This window comes from Leptonychotes weddellii, chromosome 1, assembly GCF_054177405.1.
Source record: "Leptonychotes weddellii isolate Sample4059 chromosome 1, ASM5417740v2, whole genome shotgun sequence".
In the NCBI taxonomy this organism is placed as follows: domain Eukaryota; kingdom Metazoa; phylum Chordata; class Mammalia; order Carnivora; family Phocidae; genus Leptonychotes; species Leptonychotes weddellii.
Window position 1 is genome coordinate 44,257,589 of NC_138369.1, and position 27,720 is coordinate 44,285,308.

A 27,720-nucleotide genomic window follows, 5' to 3' on the forward strand; every position below is an offset into this window, starting at 1 on the left:
TTTTGAAGCGCTTTGACATCCCCGAAGGGCTCTGTATTGCAAACTAAATCGAAGCGCTTTGTAATCCCGGAAGCGCTTTGACATCTCCCTAGGAGCGCTGTGCAAACTGAAGCGCTTGGTGATCGCGGAAGCACGTTGTGGGTTTGGAAACCAAACCGACGCCCTTAGTAAATCTCGGATCGTTTTGACTAAGGCGAAGCGCGTTGGCATCTCCGAAACCTTGAGAACTGTGATGGGCAGTGGAAAGAAGGGGGAAAGGTCAGTGAGGCCCCTGACTCTGACCTTCTGGCTTACCCTCCCCCAGGGGACCCAGGGTGGCGGGAGTCTGAAGAGGGCTGGTGTTGGAATCCAGGCCCCCTCTTTACCTTGCAGGTGCCCATGGCGTCGGAGCGGCGCAAGGTCAAGTACCACTGGAGCAGCACTTCAGAAGGGTGTCCCCGTAAGCGCAGCTGCCTCCGGGAGCCCAGTGATGTGGCCCCCTCCAGCCGGCCAGCTCCTAGCTCTGCGTCGCGTTCAGGAGGGACCAGCAGCCCCAAGCGCCTGAAAGTCCAGAAGGAGGACGATGTGGCCTGCACGCCGAGGTTGCCCCGGGGCTCATCCTGCCGCAGAAATTCCTCCTCCTCCTCGCATTCTTCCGGCGCAGGTGTGGGCGGGGCTGCCGCCAAAGGCTGCCTGATTCGGAGCACACGGGGATTCCTTTCGTCAGAGGGATCCCCTCTTCGCCCTGTCAACCCCTCTCCAGAAGAAATGGCTTCTCTAGAGGAGGAAGCCTGCAGCCTTAAGGTAGGTGGCTGCGACGCCTTGGAATCGGTGAAGCCCCTTCCACGTGGCTTGAGCTGTTGGTAGAAGGAGACTAAAAAGGGTCATGTCCTTCAAGATCTTTGGGGTCTTCCCAGAGGTCTGCTTATCACAAACCCGGCGGACCAAGGGGGGTGGCCTACAGTGCCATAGAGAGGTAGTTTTCAAACTTGGCAGCACTTTAAAACTACTTGGGAGGTTTGTGCCTGCTTCTCATTCCCATTTAATTGGGTTGGGGTGTGGTCTGGGTTTCTAGATTTGTAAATGCTCCTCCAGTAAATTGTAATGTGCAGCCAGCCGGGCTGGAGGATAACTGCCGTAGAAGGTGCATTGCCTGCTCAGGAGACACAGACCTATTTCAGTTGTAAATTTAAGGAATTGCGCCCTTGTACTTTGAAGTTCTCTGAGTCACAGAACTGAGAATAAGGATTTGGTTCTTGGTGTAGCTTTTTACTGAAGTTACAGTTTCTAGCACCTTGGGGTTTTGGTTGGTGGGTAGCGTAGAGTTTGTTTTGGAGCTTAAACATTTAGTTCCCCATTGGGAACATGCAGGAGGGTTTCTCAGAGGAGGTACATTTCCTCCACTGTTTCCTTTTATGTGAACTTAAAAAAGGATAAAATTTTCCCGGTGAGGGAAAGTTGAACATGAGTCTGTGAGAAATAGAAAAATGCAATTCATCTCTCATAGTTGGCTGTTTTCCCGGTGAGAGAGTACTAGCTAACGTTGCCGGCCCAAGTGTGAGCTTCATCCCCTTTTTCAGTCTCATATTTTGAACAAATATTTACTGAGGGCCTAGATCATTCCAGGAGAGTTCTAGTTGCTTGGGATTCTCCAGTAACAAAACAGATCACTGCCCTCTTAGTTTGTATTCCGGGTTTGGAGCTCTGGGCCTTAAGAGGTGAGGAGTTTTGTATGAAGAAGAGTGGAGGGAAAGTCTTAGTTGGGTGAGATGGGCTGCCTTCAGATAAAGTGATCTTACAAAAGCAGTGAAAAAAGGCACTAAGGAACGTGTCTCTAAACTTCTGCGTGGTTAAATTATGTGGAGCTGAGAAACTAGGCTGTCCTTGGCTGTTTATCCTGGGGAACTCTTAGGTGAAGTGCTCCAAGTGTTCTCACCGTGGACCTCACAGAACTCTGTATGGCACATTTTTTTTTTCCCCCAAAGATTTTATTTATTTATTTTAGAGAGAGCACGATCGGGATGAGGGGCAGAGGGAGAAGCAGACTCCTTGCGGAGCAGGGAGCCCAACGTGGGCCTCAATCACTGGACCCTGGGATCATGACCTGAGCTGAAGGCTGTCGTTTAACCGATTGAGCCACCCAGGCGCCCCTGGATTTTTTTTTTTTTAACAGTGATTTCAAAAGCTTTGTCTTTAGCATAAAAATACATATTGAATATGACTCACAGGTAAATCAAGTAAATATGGGGCTTTGCCCATACAGTTTAATCTTGTCATTAACCCTTCTTGATACAGTTTTTCACTTGATTTGGGCACAGCATGAAATAATCTCGATTGATTACATTTGACTTCAGTGACAATTAGAGAGAGAATGAAGCCTTCCAAGAAGGGTAGGAATCTGCCTAGTCTTCCAGGTGTACTGCATCCCTGGCTCAGGGTGACCTGCAGACCAGCAACCAAGATTTGAAGGAATAGCCTTTAATCCAGGTGGGTCTAATTCTATCATGGGCCCATCTTTATCTTATTTAGGCCTAAGGGGGTGTTTTTTGCCAAAATCAATTTAAATGGTTAAGCATGGAGCAGTGAGTAGTCCAGTCCTGTGTCAGAGGTTGTGGGGTTGGTGCCTTGCTTTTAGTCAGTAAGTTCTTGAGGGTTACTGGGTGTCAAGTACTCTGTTGGATTGTGGAGCCGTGAGACTGCTTTTTTTTTTTTTTTTAAAGATTTTATTTATTTATTCATGAGAGAGAGAGAGAGAAGCAGGCTCCCAAGGAGCAGGGAGCCCGATGCGGGACTCGATCCCAGGACTCTGGGATCATGACCTGAGCCGAAGGCAGACGCTTAACCGTCTGAGCCACCCAGGCGCCCCGTGAGACTGCTTCTAAGGGGAACACATCCTGGTGGGCGGGCTTGAGAAGTCACAAGACTGCCTCATGATGTGTGTGGAGCATAAGAGCCCAGAATGGAGACTGGAGAGCTAGGTAGGGGGCCGATTGCAACGGGGCTTTGGGGCTTTAATAGCCAAGGGAATTTGGATTTTACTCCAAGCCATTAAAGAGTTATGTAGAGTTCTATACACAGGGAAGGCAGATGTGCATTTTTGAAAGATCACTCATATTGAGTGAGGATAGAATATGGGGATGTTGATATTATTAATTCAAATTGTCCCTCTCTAGCACTGCTAAGGGCTCTGCCCTTTAGTGTTAGTTTGAAAACAAGGTACAGTACTTGACTCATCTTGATGAATTACAAAATGCCTTTCTTATCTTTTTCTCAGTCTGCACCTCTTCCCCTCATACTCTGCAGTTATGTCCAGCTTGTTTTTCTAGTAAGTCCTGAGTCCTGTCAGCAATCACAGCCCAGTGGCACTCACAAAAACAGCATGTTCTCCCCCTTGATCCTTCTAAGGTCCCCTCATTCCTACTTTTACCCACCTATCTACCTGTTTTGCATTTGCTCTGTAAATTTTGAGGGGTAAACGCTTGGCTTTGTGTGTGGGTCCCCCATTATCTGTCTTCTCCCCACCTTTAGCACAGAGGTCTCGGCCAGGTCACAGAATATTCAGAGGGGAATGTTCTGGCTTTGGTAACAATGCCACAGACTGGGTAGCTTATAAATAATAGAAATTTATTTCTTATAGTTTTGGAGGCTGAAGTCTGAGATCAGGGGGCCAGCATGGTCAAGTGAGGGCCCTTTTCTGGTTTGTAGATTTCTCCTGTCCTCACATGGCAGAGGGGGGTAGGGGAGCTCTCTTGGGGACTTGTAGATAAGAGCACTAGTCACATTCATGAGGGCTTCACGTTCATGACCTAATCACTTCCCAGAGGACCTAATACCACCTTCTTGGGGTTAGATTTCAACATATGAATTTTGGGGGAACCCATTCAGACAATAGCTAGACTGGGCAATTTGGATTCACTAGAGATTGCTGCTGGCCAGCCTCTTACTGTTTGTTCCTTATTTCCTCTAGGACAGTTGTTTGAGAGGTTTTCTCAAATTCTAATGGTAGCTGATGATCTTCGTTTTTTCTGTAGAGAAAGATCAAATTTGTCTGTTGTGAGCACCTTCACCTACCTTATATTATTAGTCTTAAGTATGACCTTCTTCATTCCTACATTCACTTTAGGGAAGAAAGACTGGAAGGGAAAATTGGAGCATTTATGATGTGATAGACTTTCATCAAATAGAATTCTCAGTGTTTGACCCATAAGCTCTCACATAATCCTGAGAGTCTTATGAAATAGGCAGTATTATCTTTACGTGTCCGTTAACAAATATTTACATATCGGTTAACAAATATTTGAGCACCTAGTATGTGTAGGCGCTGGGAAAGGAGACTCAGAAATGTTAAGTAACTTGACCAAGGCCATCTAGCTTGTATGCGGCAAAGCTGTGCTACCCCAGATCAGTGGGACTTCAAAGCCTGCATTCTTAGCTCTGAGGCCCTGTTCTGTCCCAGGCTAGTGTTAGCGTGAGGGGTGGAGAGACGAAGAGGGCAAGATCCTCCCCCTTGAGGAGCTCTTTGCAGGGTGGTACAGGCCCAGACACAAGAAGCCATTGTGTATCTTGGCTCTCGAATGACAGAGCTTTCCTGTGTGATCCTGGTTCCTGCGTCTTCACCCAGCAGATGTCCGGTGCTTGGGTGGAAGTCCATGCTAGGAGTTAGAGGTGTGAAGAGGAAGGCAGTGGTTGAGGCACTGAAAAGTCCTTCATCACGAAGCATTGTGTGGAGTGCTGTAACAGGGGCATTTGAAGTACCAAGGGTCAGAGGAATGAGTGACTAATGTTGAGAAAGTCCTCACAGAAGAGGTGCTGTTAGAGTTCTCTTGACAGACGAGGAGGAGGAGAGGACATTTTAGGCAACAGAACAATGTGTGTCCAAAGTGTCAGGAAATGCTGCTGGTCTGAAGCACTTGGGAGACGTGTGGTTCCTGAAGGTCCTCACTTCCCTTTTCTCCAGCCGCCCTTCTTCATTCCCAGGCACCTGGGTGTATGGACAAAGGTGGGAGAGGATGCTGGAAAAGAAGCCTGGGGTCCAGCCTGTGAACGGCTTCTGAAGTCAGGTCCAGGAGTTGGGGAAGTTTCCTGTGGGCAAATGCAGAAGCACTGAAGGGTTTTAGCAGAGGTGTGGTGTTGGCAGATTTTAGAGCTCCTCTGGCACACTGCAGAGAAAGGATGGGAGGGAGTAGGCAGGGAGCTGGGTACGAACTGTTGAAATTGTGCAGGCTGGCGGCGCCGAGCGCTGCAACAGCATCTCCACTGAGTCGTTGCTTCCTGCCTTCAGAGGCGCATAATTCACCACGCAGCAGCGCCAGCAGAACGAAATCGCTCCTGTTTGAAGCCAGGTGGTTTGTCTCTTCTGTTGAACTTAAGGCCTCGTTTTTACCTTTATAGCCTCCTCTCCACTTCTGAGGCTCTTGGGTGACCTGGATCCATTTCAGGTCCTCATGGTCTTTGACATCGCAGCCTTTGCTACTGTTGCTCAATTTTCGTATTTTCGCTATTCTCCCTTGGTTTCCAGGATATTAGGGGGAGCTTGAGTTTGCCTCCTGGTTCTGCCACGTACACGCCATGTGGCAGTTCCCCTCTCTCTACAAGAGGGATGACAGCCATGGCAGCTCTGGGAATTGTAAGGCCACATGAAAACATAAGGTATGGGGGCGCCTGGGTGGCTCAGTTGGTTAAGCATCTGCCTTCAGCTCAGGTCATGATCCCAGCGTCCTGAGATGGAGCCCCATGTCTGGGTCCCTGCTCAGCGGGGAGTCTGCTTTTCCCTCCCTCCCTCCCTCCCCCTCTCTCTGTCTCTCTGTCAAATAAGTAAAATCTTAAAAAAAAAAAAAGGAAAACATAAGGTATGTTATTCTAATTCTAACCCTTTTTTCTCCGACAGGTGCAGTCCTGGTCTTCACTACCAGGGTTGACAAACTGGTGGTCCATAGGCTGAATGTGGCCCACTAGGTCCTCAAAGTATTTAATATTTTGGAGATTTCACATTAAAAATATATGCCTCCGGTCCACACCTCTACCTTGAACTGGAGACTTGAGTGACCCTCTTCTGCTTCCCCACTTTCTACTCCCTTTTCCTGTGTTCTTTTTCTCTCTGGCACTTTTCACTCTCCAGAATACATATGTTGCCTTTCTTCTGGTTTTCCTTTCCCTCACCACCTAGAATAGAAGGTCCAGGAAGCAGGTATTTTTATATGTTTCATTGGATGCTAAACCCGCAGATTCAGAACAGGGCCTGCTGGCATATAGTAAGTGCTCCACAAAACATTGCTGGCTGAATGGAATAATGAATTCAATTTGAGATTTCTTGTTTTATCTGAGAAACTGGAATCCATAACTCTGGGTCTGTACTTGCAAGCGGCAGCAGTTGGTTTGAAGTGAGGAGCTTTGACCCTTCAGAAGGTGCAGGGGCTCCTCCGTTTGTTGTCGACCTTATCTTCCCATGTTGTCCTCTACCCGGCCTGGGGCGGGGGTGGGAGGGCAAGGAGAGGGGTAGCTGGTCCCACAGGCAGAGGTGGAGAAGTCAAAGAAGGGGTTTGGGGCCTTAAAGGATGAATACGAGTTTATCAAGTGTAAAATGAGACTGAGGCAAGGGTGTCACAAGCAAAGGGAATTAGGTTTGCCTGTGACGGTACAATGGGGATGCCTGAGGATGGCGGGTGGCTGGCCGTAGTGAGAGAAGCAGGCCGCGGGGAAGCAGGCTGAGACGTCGTGGCTGTGTCCCATGGGGCGTGCGCGGGGAATCTTCAGGTTTTTTTTTTTTTTTTTTAAAGATTTTATTTATTTTTTGACAGAGAGAGAGACAGCGAGAGAGGGAACACAAGCAGGGAAGTGGGGGAGGGAGAAGCAGGCTTCCCGCTGAGCAGGGAGCCCGATGCGGGGCTTGATCCCAGGACCCCGGGATCATGACCTGAGCCGAAGGCAGACACTCAATGACTGAGCCACCCAGATGCCCCTTCAAGTTTGCTTTTAATGTTTATTAGATTTTCTTCATAGGGAAAGGTATAAAAAAAAGAGGCTTATCATCTCCTTTCCCGGATAATCCCTGTAGACATTTTTAAAAAATGTCCACCACGTTAGAAAATTAGGAGAGGTTCAAAATGTAAGGTAAAAGCCACCTTTCCTGTCCATCTCATCAAAGTTAGTAGCTGCCAACAATTTGAGTACTTCTGGTAAAAAATACTATGCCATACTACTATCTAGATTTACATATTTCAAAAGGCTTTTTTAAAAACAAAGATAGTATGTACTTCTTGGAAAAAATTCAAATTATATGAGAAGTCTATAAAATAAGAGCATAAACCTCTTTGTGTAACCACTCCCTTGTTGATGGACATCTCTTGGAGTAGACTACTTTTCCTCAGTAGAGAAAAAAGATCAGCAAGCTTAGTGTGGAGTTCTTTCTCTGTATATTTGAGAGGGATTTAATACAAATGAATTAGAAGTGCAAGTTGTAGGGACTGAAGAAGGCCTTGGGATAATGGTCAGTCTGGGTCATAGCTGGGGAGGTTTGGACTTCACTGCTTTCGAGATGATTCTAGGGATAGATTTGTGGAGCATTCTTAGCCCAGGCTGGGATTGGATTGGATCTGAGTTTCACAGTAAATTAACACTGAAAACAAATAGTCTAGCTCTTGGAATGAGTAAGTGCTCGGGAAGGAAGGATGGGGCTGAGACTTCACCTGTGTTTATGAGGAGATGATTAGGAGTCAGGGGGTAGTTACAGTCTCTGGACTGACCCTCCTGCATTCTCTGGGAGACCAGACGCCTTCCGGCACCGAGGTTTCGATTTGGGGGAAGGAGTTGGCAGAGAACTTCAATAAGGCCTGCACTCTGCTGTCAGGACTTGGGAGATTGGAGTCTACTCCTCCCTGGGCCCTTGGATCTCCTGGACTCTTAGATGTGGGATTGTGTTAGCTGGTTTCTAGAGACCCTTTTAGTGCTGAAGTTTTGAGCTGCTCTTTTGCCTGTGTGTGTTCTCAAGTGTGTGGTAGTCCTTGGCCTCAGGGAGCTTACAGTTCAGTGTTACTAGACTGTTCATTTCTCTGTTCATTCCTGCCTGCTGCAGTGTGAGGGTATTACCTGATGGGCATGAGAAAGTGAATAATGAAATGGCAGCAATTCAGGCCCTTTTACAGTGGCACTTCTCAGTGGGGTGGGATGGAACCCTCCGGGAGAGAATCTTCATCTTAGCCACTGTCACCTTCCCTGTGATTGGTGCAGCAGCCACTGATTTCTAATTTGCTGAGTGCTTCCTATATGTAATCGCCCTTCAGATAACCCTTTCATGAACTGAGATTTTTTTTTCCTCCCCGCTTCCAGGTTGATTCAAAAGATAGTTCTCGTAACTCCACGAACTCTGAATTTGCAGCTGAAGCGGAGGGTCAAAATGATACAAATGAGGAACCAAACAAGGTGCAAAAAAGGAAGAGGGATCGATTTCGAGACCAGGGCTCTACGGTGATCTACCTGAAGGCTATCCAGGGCATCCTGGGAAAGTCGATGCCAAAAAGGAAGGGAGAGGCTGCCACGAGGGCAACGCCGAACAGAGGAGAGCGTCCCAGCCGCGGAGAAGGGCCAACCAGGAGTGTCACTGTGTCTCCTCAGAAAGGGAAAGAGTCAGCCCCGGAGGTGAAAGCAGAGGACAAAAAGGCTGTGCCAGAGAGGAGCAGTTTCTGCGACAGGAGAGTGGTGATAGACCCTCAGGAGAAACCCATCGAGGAGATAGCTGGTGACCGAAGGACAGTCATTGACAAGCACTCTCCAGCCCTCGAGTTTTTGGATGATTCCGACTCTCATTTAGAAAGCCAGAAGGTGAGTAGAGCTTATACCAGGCATGGGGTTTTTAGTTCTCTTGATGATAAGTGTTTGGTCTTTCTAGTTTGATCCTGAGTGTTACTCATTAAAAGCAGCACTTTACTTACCAAGGACTCCAGGACCAACTGATGGTTCTTTTCTAAAATACCTTTCAGAGTTACTAAAAAATCTCAGTTCAGTGCTATCTCTCTCTCTCTCTCTTTTATTTAAATTTAGGATGTATATATTTGTTAGGATATGCATTTGCCTGCCCTAACAAAGGCCAAAATAACAGTGGCTTAAAGAAAATAGAAGTTTGGCTTGAGGAGGAGGGCTGCACGGTGTCGGGGACCCTGGTGCCATCTGTCTTTTTTTTTTTTTTTTAAAGATTTTATTTATTTATTTGAGAGAGAGAGAGAGAGAGAGAAACAGCATGAGAGGGGAGAGGGTCAGAGGGAGAAGCAGGCTTCCCGCTGAGCCGGGAGCCCCATGCGGGACTCGATCCCAGGACTCCGGGACCATGACCTGAGCCGAAGGCAGTCGCTTAACCAACTGAGCCACCCAGGCGCCCCTGGTGCCATCTGTCTTGATGCTCTGCTGCATCAGCCTAGTCTCCATCTGTGGTCTGAGTGGCTGCTCTGATAGGACCCTGAGGATGTTACCTTGACATTCCAGGCAGTAGAAAGAGGAAAAGAGAAGAGGAAGGTACACTTCTTTCCTTTTAAGAACTTGACTCAGAAGTCCACATCATTTTTGCTTTTAGCTATTGACAAGAATCTAGAAACCTGGCCAACACCTAGCTGCAAGGGAGTCTGGAACATTAACTTTCATCTGGGAGACTTATACCCAAATCACTCTTACTGCTCTTGAAGGAAAGAATGGTATTGGAGGGTAAATAGCAATTTTTAAACATAGTTTATAACTGGGGGGGGGAAGGAATTCCTCTGTTGTACCCATCTCTGCTTATATTTACTTATGACTCTTAGTGGCAGCTCCTTGAATCTCTTCAGCTCTTTCTTCTAGTACTTACCTCCATATTTCTAAGTAATCCTGCACTGTATTGATTTTCCAGTTGTAGACCTCTGTGGACTACTTACTTAGAAGGTAAGAATTCAGTTCTCCACACTAACTTTGGCAGCATCATACCCATGAACCTGTGACCTCTCCTTTTAGCAGCTCCCTGTGTTGTTGTCATATAGTTTTTGGGCTAAATCAATTGAAGATTTATTATCACCACGTTCATAGCGGAGTCACCTAGTATACTCTGATCACATTTCCTCTCGTACAAAAGTTTATGTTCCTTGGAGATCATCATTGCCTTGTTTTTTTCCTTTCGTTTTCTCTGTACCTATCACTAATTCATCCCCAGACTGCTAGTGCCATAAAACTCTCCTCAATATTGTTAAAATAAGTAATCCTGTTGATCCTTAGAATTCCCATTTTTCCTGTTTACTTTCATTTTTGCTTTATAAGTAATTAAGGTGAGTGTATATAATAATACATACTTTCTTCATTTTTGACATACTTAATTTCTAAGAACACTGATGTTTTGAGTATTCCTTTTTTAGAGTATCCTATTCTTGTTTTGAGGTTATCGTGCCTTCTCTGGTCTCTGAGAGTATTATAGGTTTGTTTTGAAGTTTTTGTCTCTTTTTTGCACTACTTTTTCTCTGAGTTTCCTTCTGATTTTTTTCTTTTTTTTCTAAGTATTTTGGTTTCTATGTTTTATTTTTTTTAAAAGATTTTATTTATTTATTTGACAGAACGAGAGCAGGAACACAAGCAGGGGGAGAGGCAGAGGGAGAAGCAGGCTCCCCGCTCAGCAGGGAGCCTGATGTGGGTCTCGATCCCAGGACCCTGAGATCATGACTTGAGCCGAAGGCAGACGCTTAACGACTGAGCCACCCAGGCACCCCGGTTTCTATCTTTTATGGTAGGGCTCTCCTGGAATGTGTTGGCTGTCCATTCATATTTAAAGATGGAACTTTCAAAAGCTGGTTGGAAGTTCTAAGTGTGTGGATGGGCTTACCAACTGCTGGCTTCAACATAGGGTGACAACACTGGGTGATTTTGTGGGGACCCCAACTGGATCTGTGGCTTCATCTTCAGAGGCTGCTCAGTGTCCCTGGGAGAAATGCTCCACTCCCCCACCTAGGAGGCACACATCTGGCTGGTGCTATTCTGAGAGTCAAGTTGAGGGAGGGACCTGGGTTCTCACTGTCCAATATGCAATGGTCCCTTACCCTTGATTGTGTGTCCGTTGTTCCTGATTATTCCATAGGCTCCTTGGCTCAACTTTTTCAAGCATGAACCTTAGTCTTTTGCTGGATGGGGAAAAGGCAGACCTATCTGCACAGGATGGGAGCAGGGATCTCAGGATCTAACTTCACAGATTTCCAACTCATTCTCCTGTTTTCATCTTCAGCTTCACCTTTTCAGAGGTCTGGTACCTCCAATTCCTGAATCTTTTGGGGGTCCTGTACTGTGACTCAACATGTTTCTGGGTTTTTCTCATTGCAGGCTTAGGTTTTGGTCTCTGTGGTCTGCTTATCCAATAACTGTTCATCTGTCTCTTTTCTAGCAGCTGATTTTTATTTAATTTGCTTTGCCGTTTTTTCTTTATGCTTTCTCTTTGTAGGTTTATGCCTTTACAAGTCATTTCCTATAATTTTCTTTTTTTTTTTAAAGATTTAATATATTTATTTATTTGACAGAGAGACAACGAGAGAGGGAACACAAGCAGGGGGAGTGGGAGAGGGAGAAGCAGGCTTTCTGCTGAGCAGGGAGCCCGATGTGGGGCTAGATCCCAGGACTCTGGGATCATGACCTGAGCCAAAGGCAGACGCTTAACAACTGAGCCACCCAGGCACCCCTCTTTTTTTTTTTTGAGAGCGTATGCACAGGGGGTTGGGGGACAGGGCAGAGGGAGAGAGAGAATCTTAAGCCATGCCCGGTGTGGGGCTCAGTGTCACGACCCTGAGATCATGACCTGAGCCGAAATCAAGAGTTGGACGCTTAACTGAGCCGCCCTCATTTCCTATAATTTTCAAAGGGTTTTTTTGATAGGAAGGACAAAAACTACATAGGCTATATTGAACTGGAAATCCCAAGAACAGTAGGTGTTGTAACCTACTTTTTCTGCTAACTCGATGATGGGTGCGTTTCCTGTCTGATGTTGATCATGATCTTGTTGGGCTGCCTAGAATTCCCCTTGTATGGATGAACTTTTCAAACTTACACACCTGAACTCCTATTTGTCAGGCTGGACATTTAGATTGTCTTTAAGTATATATTTGGAGGTAGCATGATATGGTAGGTAAGCACTGCGTGCTGGGATCAGATAGTTTGGGTTCAAATCCTGGCCACCTGAACTGTGATCATGAGAAAGCCACTTAACCTCTCTGAGCCCCAGTTTCTTCTGTGTAAAGAGTCACAGTTGTTGAAATCTTACTATGGTTAAACAAATACAGGGATCAGCACACTTATTCTGTAAAGGGCCAGATAATATTGTAGACTTTGTGGGCTTTGTTGTAACTGTTCAGCTCTGCTGTAGTAGCACAAAAACAGAGACTTAAGTGAACGGGCCTGACCGGATTCCGGGGAGATTTTGTTTACACCAATAGACAGTGTGTTGGATTTGGCCTGTGGGCCTCTGTTTGCTGAACCCTGAACGATACATGAAAACACTTGGCTCAGTGCCTAAGTGTATAGTAGGACTTCAGTAAATGTAAGTTTAAAATTTACCATATTGGTGAGAACATAAGGCAATCATGAACATAGGTAATGTCCCATTTTCTCAAAAAGAAAATCCAAGGGCTGCCTGGGTGGCTTAGTTAAAGCGTCTGCCTTCGGCTTGGGTCATGATCCCAGGGTCCTGAGATCGAGTCCAACAGGCTCCTTGCTCAGCGGGGAGCCTTCTCCCTCTGCCTGCCATTTCCCCCTGCTTGTGCACTCGCGCTCTCTCTCTGACAAATAAATAAATAAAATCTTAAAAAAAAAAAAAAAAAGAATAAAGAAAATCCAAAAACCTTTTCTTGGCCATCTTGACCATATAAGCCTTTCAGGGACTTAGATGACATAATTGTAATGGTATGTATTTCTAGTTACACATGCATTTTTGGATTCATAATTTTCCCCACTCTGCCATTTTTCCCACTCTCACATTTCATTAAATAATTTTACTGAAACTTCACATGTCTTTGACATGGTCTTTGTTGTCCCTGGAGTTTCTTTTTGAGTCATGTAGCAGGATTTCCTGAACTTCCCTGATAATAAGAATGAGAGAATCTGACTCAGGTCTGAGGTGGGACGTGGGAATCTGTGTTTTTAAACAAGTACCCTTGGAAGATAGAGAAATTTGGGAAGCAGCTAGAGGATGTCATATACCCTTTCTTCTGATTTGGAATTTTAACTTTTTGTGGAAAATTTAAAACACTTATGAAAATTATCCATTCACCTGTCAACTCATCTTCAACAATGAATTCACTGCTAATCTTGTCTTACCTTTTTTTCTCTCCACAAATTTTTTTTTGTTAATAAAGTAAGCTCCATACCCGACATGGGGCTTGAACTCACCACCTTGAGATGATGAGTCACATGTTCTGTGGACTGAGCCAGCCAGGTTCCCCTCTCCACAAATTATTTTGAAGCAAATCCCAATTACTGTTTGTTTCATGATATTTTTAATTTGTTTAAAACAGTATCCAAATGAGAGCCGTTATGTGGCAATTTCTAAATATCTCAAGTCTCTTAGTCCTTGTAGATTCTCATCCCCTCCCATTGTGGTATAATTTTTCCGTTGTAAAAATAGGACATTTGTCTTGTAGTTTTCTGCAGCCAAGATTGTGCTGATGAGATATAGCACTTTTTGAATCCATGTATAATTCTGTCCCTGGAAATTTATGCCCAGTTGCCAATAGCTGTTCCTGTCACACTCAGGCACTTTGTGGTTCATTTTTTCTGGAAGTGTATTTTGGGAGTGCTACCATGTAGCAACTTCCAATTATTTTTCAGGTTACTTTTTGAGTAAATAATATTCTCGTGGTTCGAAAATAAAAAATAAAAGCTATTTAGTGAAAAGTAGCTTTCCAGCCTGGTCCTGTGTTATCCTATTCCTCCACCTGGATACCACTTCATAAGTTTCTGAAGTATTTTTCCAGTGTCTCCTTATGTGTAACCACTTAGCCATATTGCTTTTTTTTTTTTAAAGATTTTATTTATTTGAGAGAGAGAGAAATCATGAATGGGGTGGGGAGGGGCAGGGGGAGAAGGAGAAGCAGACTCCCCTGAGCTGGGAGCTCAGTGTGGGGCTCGATGATGATCCCAGGACCCCGAGATAATGACCTGAGCCAAAGGTAGACATTTAACCGACTGAGCCACTCAGGTGCCCCTACTGTATTGCCTTTTATTTTTATTATTTAATTTTTATATGAGAGCATGAGCACAAGTGGGGGGTAAGGCGGAGAGGCAGAAGCAGACCCCGCTGAGCAGGGAGTGGGACCCGGGGCTTGATCTGAGGATCCTGAGATCACGACCCAAGCTGAAGGCAGATGCCTAACTGACTGAGCCACACGGGCACCCCCTATATTGCTTTTTAAAGTGAAATTTAAAAAACAAAAAGTGATCTTTAAAAGATTTGTTAAAAATGAAGTCCAGTGGAATTGTGAGGTCATATCCCCCAGGAATAATTATTAAATCTGGTATGTCTCTTTGCCTAACCCTGCCCACCCCCCCTTGTTTTTTAAGATTTTATTTATTTATTTGACAGAGAGAGAGAGCGTGCACAAGCAGGGAGAGAAGCAGGGTCCCTGATCAGCGGGGAGCTAGATGCGGGGCTGGATCCTGGGACCCTGAGATCATGACCTGAGCTGAAGGCAGATGCTTAACTGACTGAGCCACCCAGGTGCCCCGAATACCCCTTCTTTTTTAAAAAATGGAAGAGGGAAAAAGGGAAGTAAGGAACCTTCCTGTAAGCATCCAATGTTAGTTTGGTTGAGATCTGTTTGGGGTCATTTGTCCTCCTCACATAAAAGAACCTCTGTTTGTAATACAGGAGACTTTTGTAAGAACTGGAATATAAAATGATGCCTCCTGGGGCACCTGGAGGGCTCAGTTGGTTGAGTGTTCGACTCGGTTTTGGCTCAGGCTGTGGTCTCGGGGCCCTGGGATCCATTACCACCACAGGCTCCGCACTCAGCAGGGAGTCTGCTTGAGATTCTCTCTCCCTCTCCCTCTGTCCCTCCCCCTGCTTGCACTCTCACTCTCTCTCTGTCTAAAATAAATAAAATCTTTAAAAAGATGCCTCCTTTATGAGGGATTATTTTGGGGGGCAAAACCTTGGTTTCTGTTTGGGTATTTTTTGTAGTTTTAATCAGATTAACTTGTTATTAAAAAGTAGAATTTCCAAGAGCTGTATTGCAAAGATGTTAGTTGCATGTTACTGTATGTGAGAATCGTTTTAACGTTGAGGTGCATATATACAAAAGTAATGATTCCGCTATGCCTTATTGGAAAAAGGGAAAAAAAAAAAAACGAACTTGTTAAGCTCTAGTAATACTGCATTTTTTATTGTCTGGGTTAGTAGAAATTTCCACCATAATTAGATAGTTTTTGAAGGATTATTCTCCCTTAGAGATTAACTTTTAAAATTTATTTTTTATTATTTATTTATTTTTAAAGATTTTATTTATTTAACAGAGAGAGACACAGCGAGAGAGGGAACACAAGCAGGGGGAGTGGGAGAGGGAGAAGCAGGCTTCCCGCCGAGCAGGGAGCCTGATGTGGGGCTCGATCCCAGGACCCTGGGATCATGACCCGAGCTGAAGGCAGACGCTTAACGACTGAGCCACCCAGGCACCCCTTAAAAAACTTCTTTAAAAAAGATTTATTTATTTTAGAGAGTGCGTGCATGTGGAGGGGGAGGTAGAAAAAGAGGGAGAGAAGTAGACACCCCACTGAGCGGTGAGCCTGATGCAGGGCTCCATCCCAGGTCCCTGAGATCATGACCTGAGTTGAAATTGAGTCGGTTGATTAACCGACTGAGCCACCCAGGCACCCCAAAATGTTTTGTTGTTTTTTTTAAAGTGAGCTCTATGCCCAAGGTGGGGTTTGAGTTCGCAACCCAGAGATCAAGAGTTGCATGCTCTAATGACTGAGCCAGCCAGGCACCCCTAAAAAACTTTTTATGGGAAATTTCAAACATACTCAAATTAACTACTAGTGTTAGTAAATCCCCCAGGTGCCTGTCACCCAGCTTCAGGAGTTCAGATTAAATTTTAAATATGCTGCAATTTAAGTTATCTTACATCTTGGAAAAGATTCTTGTTTGGATATTTTTGTTATTCAGGAAAGGAGTAGCAGGAAGAAAATCTAAAGTAGGAAAGTATCATATGGGAAGTTTATAATTCATTAACATTTTTGTTACCAATATTTGTTTTCTTTTGGAGTATAGGTAGCGGTATGGAAGGTTAGTATAGGCAGTAGAAACAAAAAATGTTCCCATTTTAAGGAGATAATCAATTTATCCATCATGCTTCTTTGTAGTGAATTTTTCATTATGTGAATTGTATTATACAAATATTTTTAGGAAAAGAGCTTTGTAAGGCCTGTTGCTCAAGCCATCTGGTCCCTGTGGGTATAGATGGTTTCATTAACCAAAAGAAACCAGGGCCCTTAAACAGTCTTCTTTGCATGAGTTGAGATCCCTGTTTTTACTGTATTTCTCAAACCTGATTTGCATCCAAGTGACATGGGGACTTAAATACAGAGTCCTTGGGGACCTGTTGAATCACAGTATCACAGATGAGGGTGGGGTAGCTTTAAAAAGCCCCCAGTTAGTTCTGATGTGAAGCTAAATTCAGGATCCATTGCCCCATTTATTCTACAAATTAAATCATCAAATATTTATGAGCACAGTATGCTAGGCACTGTTGTTGGTGTCTGGGAGACACGAGTGAAGAAAATAAAAATTCCTGACCTTGAAAACTTCTGTTCTAGCAGGACTAAATTGATTTAATGTAATGTATGGCTGGTTTATCCATTTACTATTGCCAAGCAGTGGCTTAAATTAAATGTTTTATTTTGCTCTCAATTTTGTGAGTGAGGAATTCAGGAAGGTCTAGACAGGGCAGGTCTTGCTTGGGGGTCGGGGTGGTGTACTCTCATGCTTCTGAAACTCCAGTATCCTGGCAGGACGGGCAAGATGCTCACTCACGTGGCCGGCAGTTGAAGCTGGCACCTACAGGTGACCTCTCGAGAATATGGTGGGCTTCAGGGTGGTCTGGCCTCTTCCCTGGTGGTTGGCTTCCCTGTGAGGAATAAGCTGACAGAACCAGGGGGAAGCCACAAGGCTGTTCGGACTGCTGCTGTGTTCTGCTGGCTACACGCAAGTCACTAGATTGGCCCAGGTTCAAGGGGAAGGGAGGGCTCACAACCCCACCTCTCAATGGGGAGATAATGTAAAGCGAATTTGCAGACACATTTTAAACCCACCATGACTATGTGGTTTTGCATTTGAAATGTTAGAGACATGTTAGAGTTGAGATTTGTTGGGTGCTGCCTTTCTCTAAAATCCCCAGTACACAGTGTATTCTAGTGAGAGCAGTTTTTCTCCAAAGGGATCATTCAGAAAGGGAGTACAGGTATGGCATCCCCTTTAAGGATGATACTCTTTTTTTTTTTTTTTTTAAGATTTATTTATTTACTTTAGAAAGAGTGAGAAGAGTGCATGTGCGTGGCGGGGAGGGGCAGAGGGAGAGAGACTCTCATGCAGACTCCCCACTGAGCCCGGAGCATGACATAGGGCTCCATCCCACGACCCTGAGATCATGACCTGCCGAAATCAAGAGTTGGACGCTCAACTGACTGAGCCACCCGGGCGCCCCTAAGGATTCTAAGTATTTTATATTTTCCAAATATTCTGCTATGGGCACACTTAACTTTAAAACCAGAATAAAAAAATACAGTTTAATTAAACAAACATAAAACTGGTTGTTTCCCAAGAAGGAAGGAAAACAGATGTCTTGCCATCTATATCATTAGCCGTAAGATGTCACAGACGAGTAACTCTCCCCCTCTCCTACATAATAAATACAAAGTATTCTAAGACTTTGGTCACAAGTTTATTCCCTGAACCTCATACGACTGCCTATAGCTGTAATCTGGCTCACATTCTAGAAATTATGAGGAAAGCAGGCAACAAAGTAATGAGCCAATGCAAAGCCTTCACCATGGCCAGAAAAACAAGGCAGAGTTTATGTTCTGCTGATGACTTGAGCATGAGAGGCCGTCTTCACACAGGAGGGCTCACCCATCGTTTGTTTTCTTTTCTGCAGCCTAAAGAAAGGGAGGTGGTGATAGAGCACACCTCTTCAGGAAGTGACTGGTCTGATGTGGATGAGGTCTCCACAGTCAGATTCTCTCAGGAGGAGCCCAGCTCGCTGAAACTCTCCACAGTTCTGGAGCCTTCTGCCTTCCCCACTGACTATGTCATGTATCCGCCTCATTTGTACAGTAGCCCGTGGTGTGACTACGCCAGCTATTGGACCAGCAGCGCCAAGCCTCCTGGTTACCCGGCCGTGGGCGGGGGCGGCAGCAGCAGCGACCCACTGCAGGCAGGGAGGGGCAGCCGGGCCCTCCTGAGTGATTATTCTCCTAACTCTACAGTGAGCTCCCAGAACACCTCCAGAGACCAGGAGGTGACCGAGGAAGGCAGATCCCAGAACGCTCGTTCATTTCGTTTCTCCAGAAGCTCAGAAGAAGAGGTGAAGGAGAAAAGAGCACTCCAGGAGGAGGCGCCACCCCGTCCCTGCGGAGGACACTCATCTAGCTCCCTGCCAAGGAACCATCGGGAGTCAGGCCTAGAGGAGGGTTTCATTGATACCCACTGTCACTTGGACATGCTGTATTCCAAGTTGTCTTTCAAAGGGTCCTTTACCAAGTTCAGAAAAATTTATAGCAGCTCCTTCCCTAAGGAGTTTCAGGGCTGCATCTCTGACTTCTGTGATCCTCGGACACTGACAGATTGCCTGTGGGAGGAGCTGTTGAAAGAGGATCTGGTTTGGGGAGCCTTTGGCTGTCATCCTCATTTTGCACGTTACTACAGTGAGAGTCAAGAGAGAAATCTTTTGCAAGCATTAAGGCACCCCAAGGCTGTGGCATTTGGGGAAATGGGCTTGGATTACTCCTACAAGTGCACCACGCCTGTCCCGGAACAGCACAAGGTAATGCGGCTCTCCTTAGTTTGCTCACGGTTTCAATTCCTCTGTCAGTTGTTGAACCTAACAATAAAGGTTTCTCTACTTTCAGATCTAGAGAATTTAGAACCCTTAAAAATATAATTGCTCTTGTCCAGACCATCAAAATGTCACTTGTCAAATGCTTCACCAACTATTTCTTTATTATGTAGGAGAGGGGGATAGTTACTCGTCTGTGACATCTTACGGCTAATGATATAGATGGCCAAGACATCTGTTTTCCTTCCTTCTTGGGAAACAACCAGTTTTATGTTTGTTTAATTAAACTGTATTTTTTATTCTGGTTTTAAAGTTAAGTGTGCCTATAGCAGAATATTTGGAAAATATAAAACTGTGTAATGAAGAGAATTTCCCATCCCACCAGCGATGGCAACTACTATTTTTTGAGCATGGACATTTGGCAAGGGAAGGGTGGTTCCAGCATTTCAGTGGAAGTTTCTGATTTGGGAAGGAGCAGGACGAGGAGAACGACCCTCCCACCCTGTCACTGCTCACACTGCCAGGTTGCCTTTGTTCTAGAATTTGTCGTGTGCAGTCGTCCGCCGATGCCTGGTAGGCTGGGTCTGTGTGCCCAGTATGCTCCAGGCCTCGGCGAGCAGGTGCATGGATGCCAGCCTGGGCAGACAGAATTTGGCAAGTTGGCTTTCCCTTTGGCGCTGTCCCCAGCCCAGTTGGGTCAACCTCTGCTGTATACTGATGCTGGGCCCCATTGCTCCTGGCATCTGTGGTTAATTGTAAATTAAGAGAGGGGAATCTTCTAGAGGCAAAGATTTCTTTCTTTCTTTTTTTTTTTTTTTTTTAAAGATTTTATTTATTTGATAGAGACACAGCGAGAGAGGGAACCACAAGCAGGGGGAGTGGGGGAGGGAGAAGCAGGCTTCCCGCCGAGCAGGGAGTCCAATGCGGGGCTGGATCCCAGGACTCTGGGATCATGACCTGTGCCAAAGACAGACGCTTAACGACTGAGCCACCCAGGTGCCCCGAGGCAAAGATTTCTTAATTTTACCTTGACCAAAGAGAAAATTCAGAGAATGTGTGGTACTCTTCTGACAAAGCAGAAGACTCTAGATCTTTATATGCCTTTAGAAGACGGAGATTCCAATTTGCATACAGTTGTCCATGGCAACCAATAGGCACGCAAGGCTTTTTTTTTTTTTAAAGATTTTATTTATTTACTTGACAGAGACACAGCGAGAGAGGGAACACAAACAGGGGGAGTGGGAGAGGGAGAAGCAGGCTTCCCACAGAGCAGGGAGCCCAATGTGGGGCTCGATCCCAGGACCCTGGGATCGTGACCTGAGCCGAAGGCAGACGCTTAACGACTGAGCCACCCAGGCGCCCCACTAGGCACGCAAGGCTTAACAGTTAATTTACATAAGAAACAATTTCAGGTGTTCAGATGCTTTGGAATCTTTGGATCTCTTTTATTTTATGTTTAAAAAGATTTTTATTTATTTGAGAGAGAGTGTGAGAGAGAGAGCACGAACAGGGGGAGGTGTAGAGGGAGAGGGAGAAGGAGGTTCCCCACTGAGCAGGGAGCCTGATGCTGGCTGATCCCAGAACTCTGGGATCATGACCTGAGCCGAAGACAGACGCTTAACCAACTGAGCCACCCAGGCGCCCCCAGAAGGATCTCCAGATGAGTTCTCTAGGACCTGTTGAGGTTACTAAATTTGGAACAGGATGATTTTGACTTGATATACTTTCACACAGGTAGGTGGGATTTTATTTGTGTGAATGTTTCCAGTTTACTTTATCTAATGAGTTCTAGTGTAAATAGTGTTTCTGTTCAGAATTAGGTTTGTCTTACACATTCACACAACCTCTTGCCTGTCCAGAGTTCCCTTTCACTACTAATACTAGGAAGCTTGAGTTTCTGGCTTGAGGTGGTCATTTATTAGTCAGAAGTGAATGGAAAAATAGCTAAATTTGAAGACCTAGTGAACAGATTTTTAAGAAACTGGAAAGAATATTTAGTATTCAGCTTTCCTGGCTTGTTTCTCTGGCTCAAGGCAGGTGTGGTATGGAAAGAAGGACAGTTGAGAAATGGATGCACTGAGGCCACTGGCAGGAGGAAGGGCCTTGTATTTAATTGTATAGATGGTGTTTATGGAATGCCTGCCGTGTGCCAGGAAATGTGCTGAGTATTTCACAGTAACTTTTTCCTTGATGAAGTTGTTACGGTATCAGATCTGCATATAGAGGCACATAGGGCACGCCGCACCACAGACTGAACTGGAAGTTATCGCAGAGGGTGGTGAATAAAATCTTGTGGCTCTCCCCTGACTTGGGGAGATAGGACTCAGGACTGGAAAAGGGGGATTCAGAGGAAAGAAATTGCTGGCAGCGGGAGGGCAGGACCCCTGCTTGTGCGCGCTCTCTCTCTCTCTCTCTGACAGATAAATAAATAAATAAAATCTTAAAAAGAGAAAAAAAAATGGAATCTCTGGCAGCCTCCTGCCTCTGTAGGGGTCTGCGGAGGGCAGGTGTGCTAGGAGGGGATCCAGCCAGCTGTAGATACTGGAACTAGCCCAGCCTTAAAGCCTCTACCAAGCATTCTAAGATTTTGGTGTCAGTGGCCTTTTCCTTTCTGTTGAAAACACAGGTTAAACAAGAATGACATCAGAATTGTTACTGGCTCAGTGTCACTCTTTGGAGAAGAGGTAGCACAAGCGTCAGACTTGAAAATGTCATTCTCAAGTGAATATCACAGGGCTTGAAGTACCGGCAGTATTTTATTTGATGTCAAAAATGCAAACATGGATTCTATTCCACAGTTGAAAACTACTCATGGAAACATGAAGTTTAAGATGAGGTCATTTGTTTATAATGAATTAATACTTGTGTTCTTCTAAAGCTGAACTTGTTAGAGGAAAGAAGTCCTAGCGCCCCCTTTTTTAAAAAATTTATTTTTATTCATTTTTTTAAGATTTTATTTATTTATTTGACAGAGAGAGAGACAGTGAGAGAGGGAACACAAGCAGGGGGAGTGGGAGAGGGAGAAGCAGGCTTCCCGCTGAGCAGGGAGCCCGATGTGGGGCTCGATCCCAGGACCCCGGGATCATGACCTGAGCTGAAGGCAGATGCTCAACGACTGAGCCACCCGGGCGCCTTCCTAGCCCCTTTTTCATTTAAATTATTAACAATATGTGTATTTTACTAGTGACTTGCTTTTTTTTTTTTTTTCTTAAAAAATATACTCTACTCAGTCGGTAGAGTATGCGACTCTTGATCTTGGGGTTTTGAGTTCAAGTCCTATGTAGGGTGTAGAGATTACTTAAAGATAAAATCTTAAAAAAAAAAAAAGAAAGAAGAAAGTTAAAAAATGGAAGGTAGCGTATCAGTAGGTATTCACCTAGAAGGGTATCTGATTTTGGTTGAGTAAAGAAAGTAAGTTGGAGAAAATATGTAATTTCCATTCTTTTAAGTATTTGAGCACCTTCCGAGACCCAGGTATTGTGCGAATGTGTGAGTGTGTGTGTGTGTGCGCGCACACACACAACTCTTTGGAAAATGTGTGGAAGGTGATTACCTTTTGGGAGTAGGAGTAGAGGTGGGGACAGTGAGGGGAAGAACATGTAAGTCGAACTTTATGTTCCTGAGCCCTGCCCTGAAAACCCACATACGCATGGCATAGTGGTTGCCATGTGGAGTGCCTGGGTTCATGTTTGAATTGTGGTGCTCCAGCTTACCAGCTGCAGATTACTTGACCTCTCTTGGAGCCTCTTTTTCTTGACTGCATGGTGGGCTAACAGCAGTAACCTACCTTGGGGCGCTTGTGAGGATCATGTTAGTAATACACCGAAAGTGCTCTGAGCACTACCTGTAGTGAGGACCCCGTAAGTGTGGGCTATTATTGTAATACATTACATAGTCTGCAGAATTGGAGACAGTGGGGGTGCCTGTTGGCCTGGGTGTTGTGGGATTGTAACAGACTTCTGACGTGGCTCTAACAGGCGTCCCCTTGCCTTCTCCCAGGTGTTTGAGAGACAGCTGCAGCTGGCCGTGTCTCTGAAGAAGCCCTTGGTGATCCATTGCCGAGAAGCTGATGAAGATCTACTGAACATCATGAAAAAATTTGTGCCCTCAGACTACAAGATCCATAGGTTAGAAGGCTGGAGCTTTGGTGGGCAAATGAAACAAACACTTCTTTCTGTGTAGGACATTAGTTGGAAAAAGGAAAACCCAGTGAGGAGAAGATGATAGTATTCAGTCTTTGTGATGTAGTATCTTTAAAGATTAAGTATTAGGTTGAACCATATGAAATTTCTGATTTTGACCATTTATTACTAACAAAATGGCGATTTCATACGGTTTGAGCTAATATCCTAAATCAGTGGTGAGCAAGAAGGGGACTTTTGTGACCCTCATCCCTGGTGGCAGGCTAAAATGAAGTCTGAGTGCTCCGAAATGAGGGCTCTTGATCTGGGGAGAGGCCACTGTGTTGTGACTTAGCGTGCAGATATCATTCCAGGGCACCTACAAAGAAGTTCTTTGCTTTTCTGAATTTGAAAGTTCATTTCCCCCCATGAAAATTCAGTATGTGTTTAATCTTAATTGTATCCAGGGGCTCTTAAGTTCGGTGTGGTAAACTCTTGATCTCCTACTGTGTGCCTGTCATGGGTGTTGGCTCAGGGCCCCCGGGAGCAGCTGTGGGAGGCAGACGAGTCATCTGGTGCAGAGCCCAGGGCCTAGGTGGGCATAAGGTGCTGTGGGAGCCAGAAGAGGGGCCATTAGCTTAGCTTTGCTGGAGAGGGGCCAGGAGGTGACGCCTGGGCTGGCTTTTTCAAGATGGGTGAGATGGGTTAACTGAAAAAAAAAAAAAAAAACAAAACAGAGTCTAGGACCCAAACCAGGTGTTGATGGGCAGCAGAAGGTGGTGGACTGTCAGGCCAGACTGCTCCCTTTCAGGTGCCCAAGCAGAGAGCATGACCTCTCTGACTGGTAGCGCATACCAGAGATGAGATACAGTCCCTTGGCTCTTCAGGGTGGGTTGGTTGGTTTCTCATGGCTTTGTTTTGGGATGTCTTTGAAGGAAATCTCATGGGGGCAGGTAAACCAGGGCTTAGACGGCTCAATGAAGTGTTGTGGCTGGAGGAAGCCATGCATTTTCAGATTGGTTAACAATATGTCGTGTACTAAGAACATGAATAGTTACCAAACAGAGAAGATTCCCCTGTAGTCCCACTCCCTAATATCGTCCCTTTTTTGTTTCCTTCCAGTCCATTTGACTGCAGAAACATAATTTTTACCTATTGTAATTGTGATCTTGGAGGCGCCACAGGCTTTAATTCTGCTTCTCTTGTGTTATAAGCGTACCCTGGCCCTGTATTGTTCTCTGTTCCCTGTGGGGATCACTTGAAGTACCTGTATAGGATTTGGCGCTCTGATGGGTTGACTGCTGAGCTTCAGTCACCAAGAGTCACCTTGGGTCTTACTGTGTTGGAAGCAGCTCTTGTCTGGTTCCTGTGGAGTCCTTCACTTGGATGTAGTCGTTGTGTTTCTGGGAATTTGTCCACAGAAGAGAATTTGAGAGGGGAGTTGGGGGCTGTTGCAGAGGGCGCTGTGAGAGGGGCCCTGACCTGGAAACCCTCCCCTCCCCCCACCAGGCACTGCTTCACCGGCAGCTACCCGGTCATTGAACCCTTGCTGAAGCACTTCCCCAACATGTCTGTGGGCTTCACGGCCGTCCTGACTTACTCTTCGGCCTGGGAGGCGCGGGATGCTCTGAAGCAGATCCCGCTGGAGAGAATCATCGTGGAAACGGATGCTCCCTACTTCCTGCCCCGACAGGTAGGGGTGTCATCAGGCTGAGTTGAGGTGGGGGTGGGGGGGAGGGGGCCGGTCACCTTTGCAAGGTTGGCAGGGCCAGAGCCCCATTGACTTCCAGGTCTCCCCCTTGGCTGTGTAGATGTCTCCTTGTTGTGGCTCTGCAGAACCAAAAGTCTAGGGGGCTGAGAAGCTGAAGGGTAACCACTCTCTTCCAGGCAGTGCAAAGCCCTACCCTGTAGAGGGTAGTCCAAGGAAGCGTGGGACCCTGCTCACCCAGAGCCCCCCATGACTAGGACTCTCCCTGCACCTGCAGGTAAAGGGGTCTCTACAGGGCAGCCCCAAAGAGGTCCTTGCTGGGGAAGGGCAGGGAGGGGGATCTGTGTCATGGCTGTGCGCAGAAGGCACAGTGATGTTCTGAATGCTTGATGTCTTCCAGGTTCCCAAAAGCCTCTGCCAGTACGCCCACCCAGGCCTGGCCTTGCATACAGTTCGAGAGATTGCGAGGGTCAAAGATCAGCCGCTCGCGCACACCTTGGCCACCCTGCGTGAGAACACCAGCCGCCTCTACAATCTTTAAGCAGAGCGGGTGCGGTCCGGAGAAAAAGGTCAGACTAGAAAAAGGTCATAAAAATCACATTATAGGTTTTTATAAAAATCAGGACAAAAATAGGTTTCTCTGCATTTTCTTACTGTAGAGAATGTGAACATAGAGTGAGCATTAAGCCTGATCTGTCTTGAGTGAACTTGGTTTGGGACCTTCTTCCTTTTCTCTTCCCACCCCTCCAGGACAACCAGTGGCCTGACAGAAGATGGGTCCCAGGTCAGGGAGGTGTCTGGAGAGCCTGCTGGAATGAAGAAAAGCAGGACAGGATGTTTGCCTACTTGGAGCTGGTCGGTGGGGTGGGGTGCAGCGGAGCGGGATGCTGGTGAAGGGTTACCCCCAGGGCAGTCAGTGGAGAAGGAAGAGGCCGAAAGGAGGGCGCAGCACGTCTGTCAATCCTGATCCCCATGCTCTGCAGCCTGCGGTTTTGAGCAGTCTTCACAGACACCCTCCTCCTCGTCTGAGCCCATGTGGGTGTGTAACTTGGCTCCTGGTGGTTCTCGGTTCTAAAAATGAACTCCCAAGTGGGAAACCTCCTCTGGGGGACGTTGGCTGGAGCCCCATCTCGGAGGTTTCTGGTCCTGCCACCGCGAAGTCCTCCGCCACCTTCCTGGGACGAGTCTTCAGTTCGGCTGCCCTGTTGGCGCGTCGGCTCCGCTTGGGCATGGGAGGAAGACCTCGGCTGCTGGCCTTGCTCGTTCCACTGCCAGTGGTATGGAGGGGCTGGGGGTGCTCATTGGCCGGGGAGTCCTGGCCGATGGGGATGGGACAGACCAGGGGACTCGAGGAAGAGGACCCCAGACAAGGGGTTTCTGCTTACTGGTGCCCCCAGGGCTGCAGCTCGCTTGTGTTAGACTGAGAACGGTCCAGTTTGCAGCAGATGTGACCTCCTACTCTGCTGTCAGGGGCTCCCAGCTGCCCGTTGGTCCATTTTTGCCCCATTCCCCTGGAGCACTGGACCAAGAATATTTCTGTTTCAACCCATGTGACAGCCCCCTGTGTGCCCCACCCAGGTTGAGAGGTAAACCAATTTAATTCTTCAAAACTCTGCCGGGGCTGCTTAGCCCCGGTCTCCGGCCTGTGCAGAGCAAGCAGGCCCGGTGTCTGCCTTCCAGTCCCCTCCCGGGGCTCTCCCTTGCCTTGGCCTCATCCGTGTCCTTTCTCCGTGTTGGAAGTGGGAGGCTCTCCTTTGACTTTTGAGCAGTTGGGTCATCAAGTTCTAAGCTCTGTTCTGTTCCCTGCTGGTATATCTGTTACAAGCCCTGGAAGGTTATGGTCGGGGGTTAAGTGTGAGGACACTCTGCACTTTGTCCAAAAGGATCCTTTACCTAGAGCTCCCACAGTGAGACAGGACACCCTGAGTCCCTTGTCTGTTTCTTGGAGGCCAGAGGCTTAAATCGTAAGACCCATCCCTTAATGATGGATTTCTCTAGGTGTTTTCAGAAGGTGCATTTGAGCCTTGTAAGTGAAAAGGGAATGGACTCAATATTTCCTATCTGGTATTTCCGTCTCGCCCCGGTACACCCGTCACTGGCCTGGGAAGTAGGCCCTGATTCACGTTCGACCTTCCACGGGTCAGCTGTGGGTTGTCTGTGCCTCCCGTTCGCCAGTGTGGGGAGTCGGGGGCTTGTTCTCCTGCTTGGAGGAATCGGAGGACTGAGTGTTTCAGAGTGCTTTATTGTCACCCCAACGAACTGCAGCCTGTCCATCCCCTTCACCACGAGCCCCGGACGTTAATACTGCCCACACCAGCAGCGGATAGGCCTGCGCTGGAGGGTTCGGGGGGAGGACTGAGTGGATGTCCCCGAGCCTGTGTGGCCTCCCTGCCAAGGTAAAGCACAAGGTGCTATATACTTTCACCTCTAGGATTTAAGATGGTCATTTCTGTGTGTCACACAGTGAAACACGACTTGTGTGGGTGCGAAAGCCAGTGGGCATTGTTTTTGATTCGATTTTTGGCTGGCTGACGTGATTGTGTTTGCTGTGCTGCCGGAATGCCTCTGTATCTCCCCCACCCCCTGCCCCTTTTGGCCATCTCTTTCTGAAAATAAAGTGATTGGTCTTCAGCCAGCTCCTGTGCTCTCCGTGTTTGGTCAGATTTCTCAGAGTGATGACAACAAGTTGTTGTAACCTGAGAATCCAAAGGTCTGGAGAAATTCTCGAGTGTACATATATGTCTCTGCAAAATTAAAGTGGTAATAATACATGGTACCTTCTTACAAGTTCGGCCGCCCTTGAGCATTAACCCATTTCTTGCCTGGGAACTCGGGAGTAAGTACTTAGGTCTTTTCTTTCCTCTTCCTTTACCCCCCACAC

The 27,720-nt window shown here is 46.4% G+C and overlaps 1 protein-coding gene and 1 long non-coding RNA gene across 3 annotated transcripts; one reads left to right on the forward strand and one right to left on the reverse strand.

Annotated features, from left to right (window-relative positions):
- On the reverse strand, positions 1 to 502 carry LOC145721871 (uncharacterized). The gene is made up of 2 exons (XR_014145860.1): positions 366 to 502; positions 1 to 227 (listed from the first exon to the last, which is right to left on the reverse strand). It is a non-coding gene; the product is annotated as an uncharacterized LOC145721871 (long non-coding RNA).
- Positions 379 to 27,474, forward strand: TATDN2 (TatD DNase domain containing 2). 2 transcript variants are annotated; one of them, XR_014145823.1, is made up of 8 exons: positions 379 to 783; positions 8,305 to 8,796; positions 18,111 to 18,998; positions 23,010 to 23,137; positions 24,641 to 24,824; positions 25,019 to 25,116; positions 25,240 to 25,408; positions 25,590 to 27,474. XR_014145823.1 is itself a non-coding variant. In XM_081822179.1 (7 exons), exons 1-6 carry the CDS (start codon positions 379 to 381, stop codon positions 25,378 to 25,380), a joined length of 2,238 nt encoding a protein of 745 aa, XP_081678305.1. In that variant the 3' UTR covers positions 25,381 to 25,408; positions 25,590 to 27,474. The 2 variants fall into 2 exon arrangements, 1 of the variants encoding a protein (XP_081678305.1); XM_081822179.1 differs by lacking the exon at positions 25,019 to 25,116.
- Positions 27,475 to 27,720: the final 246 nt, after the last annotated feature.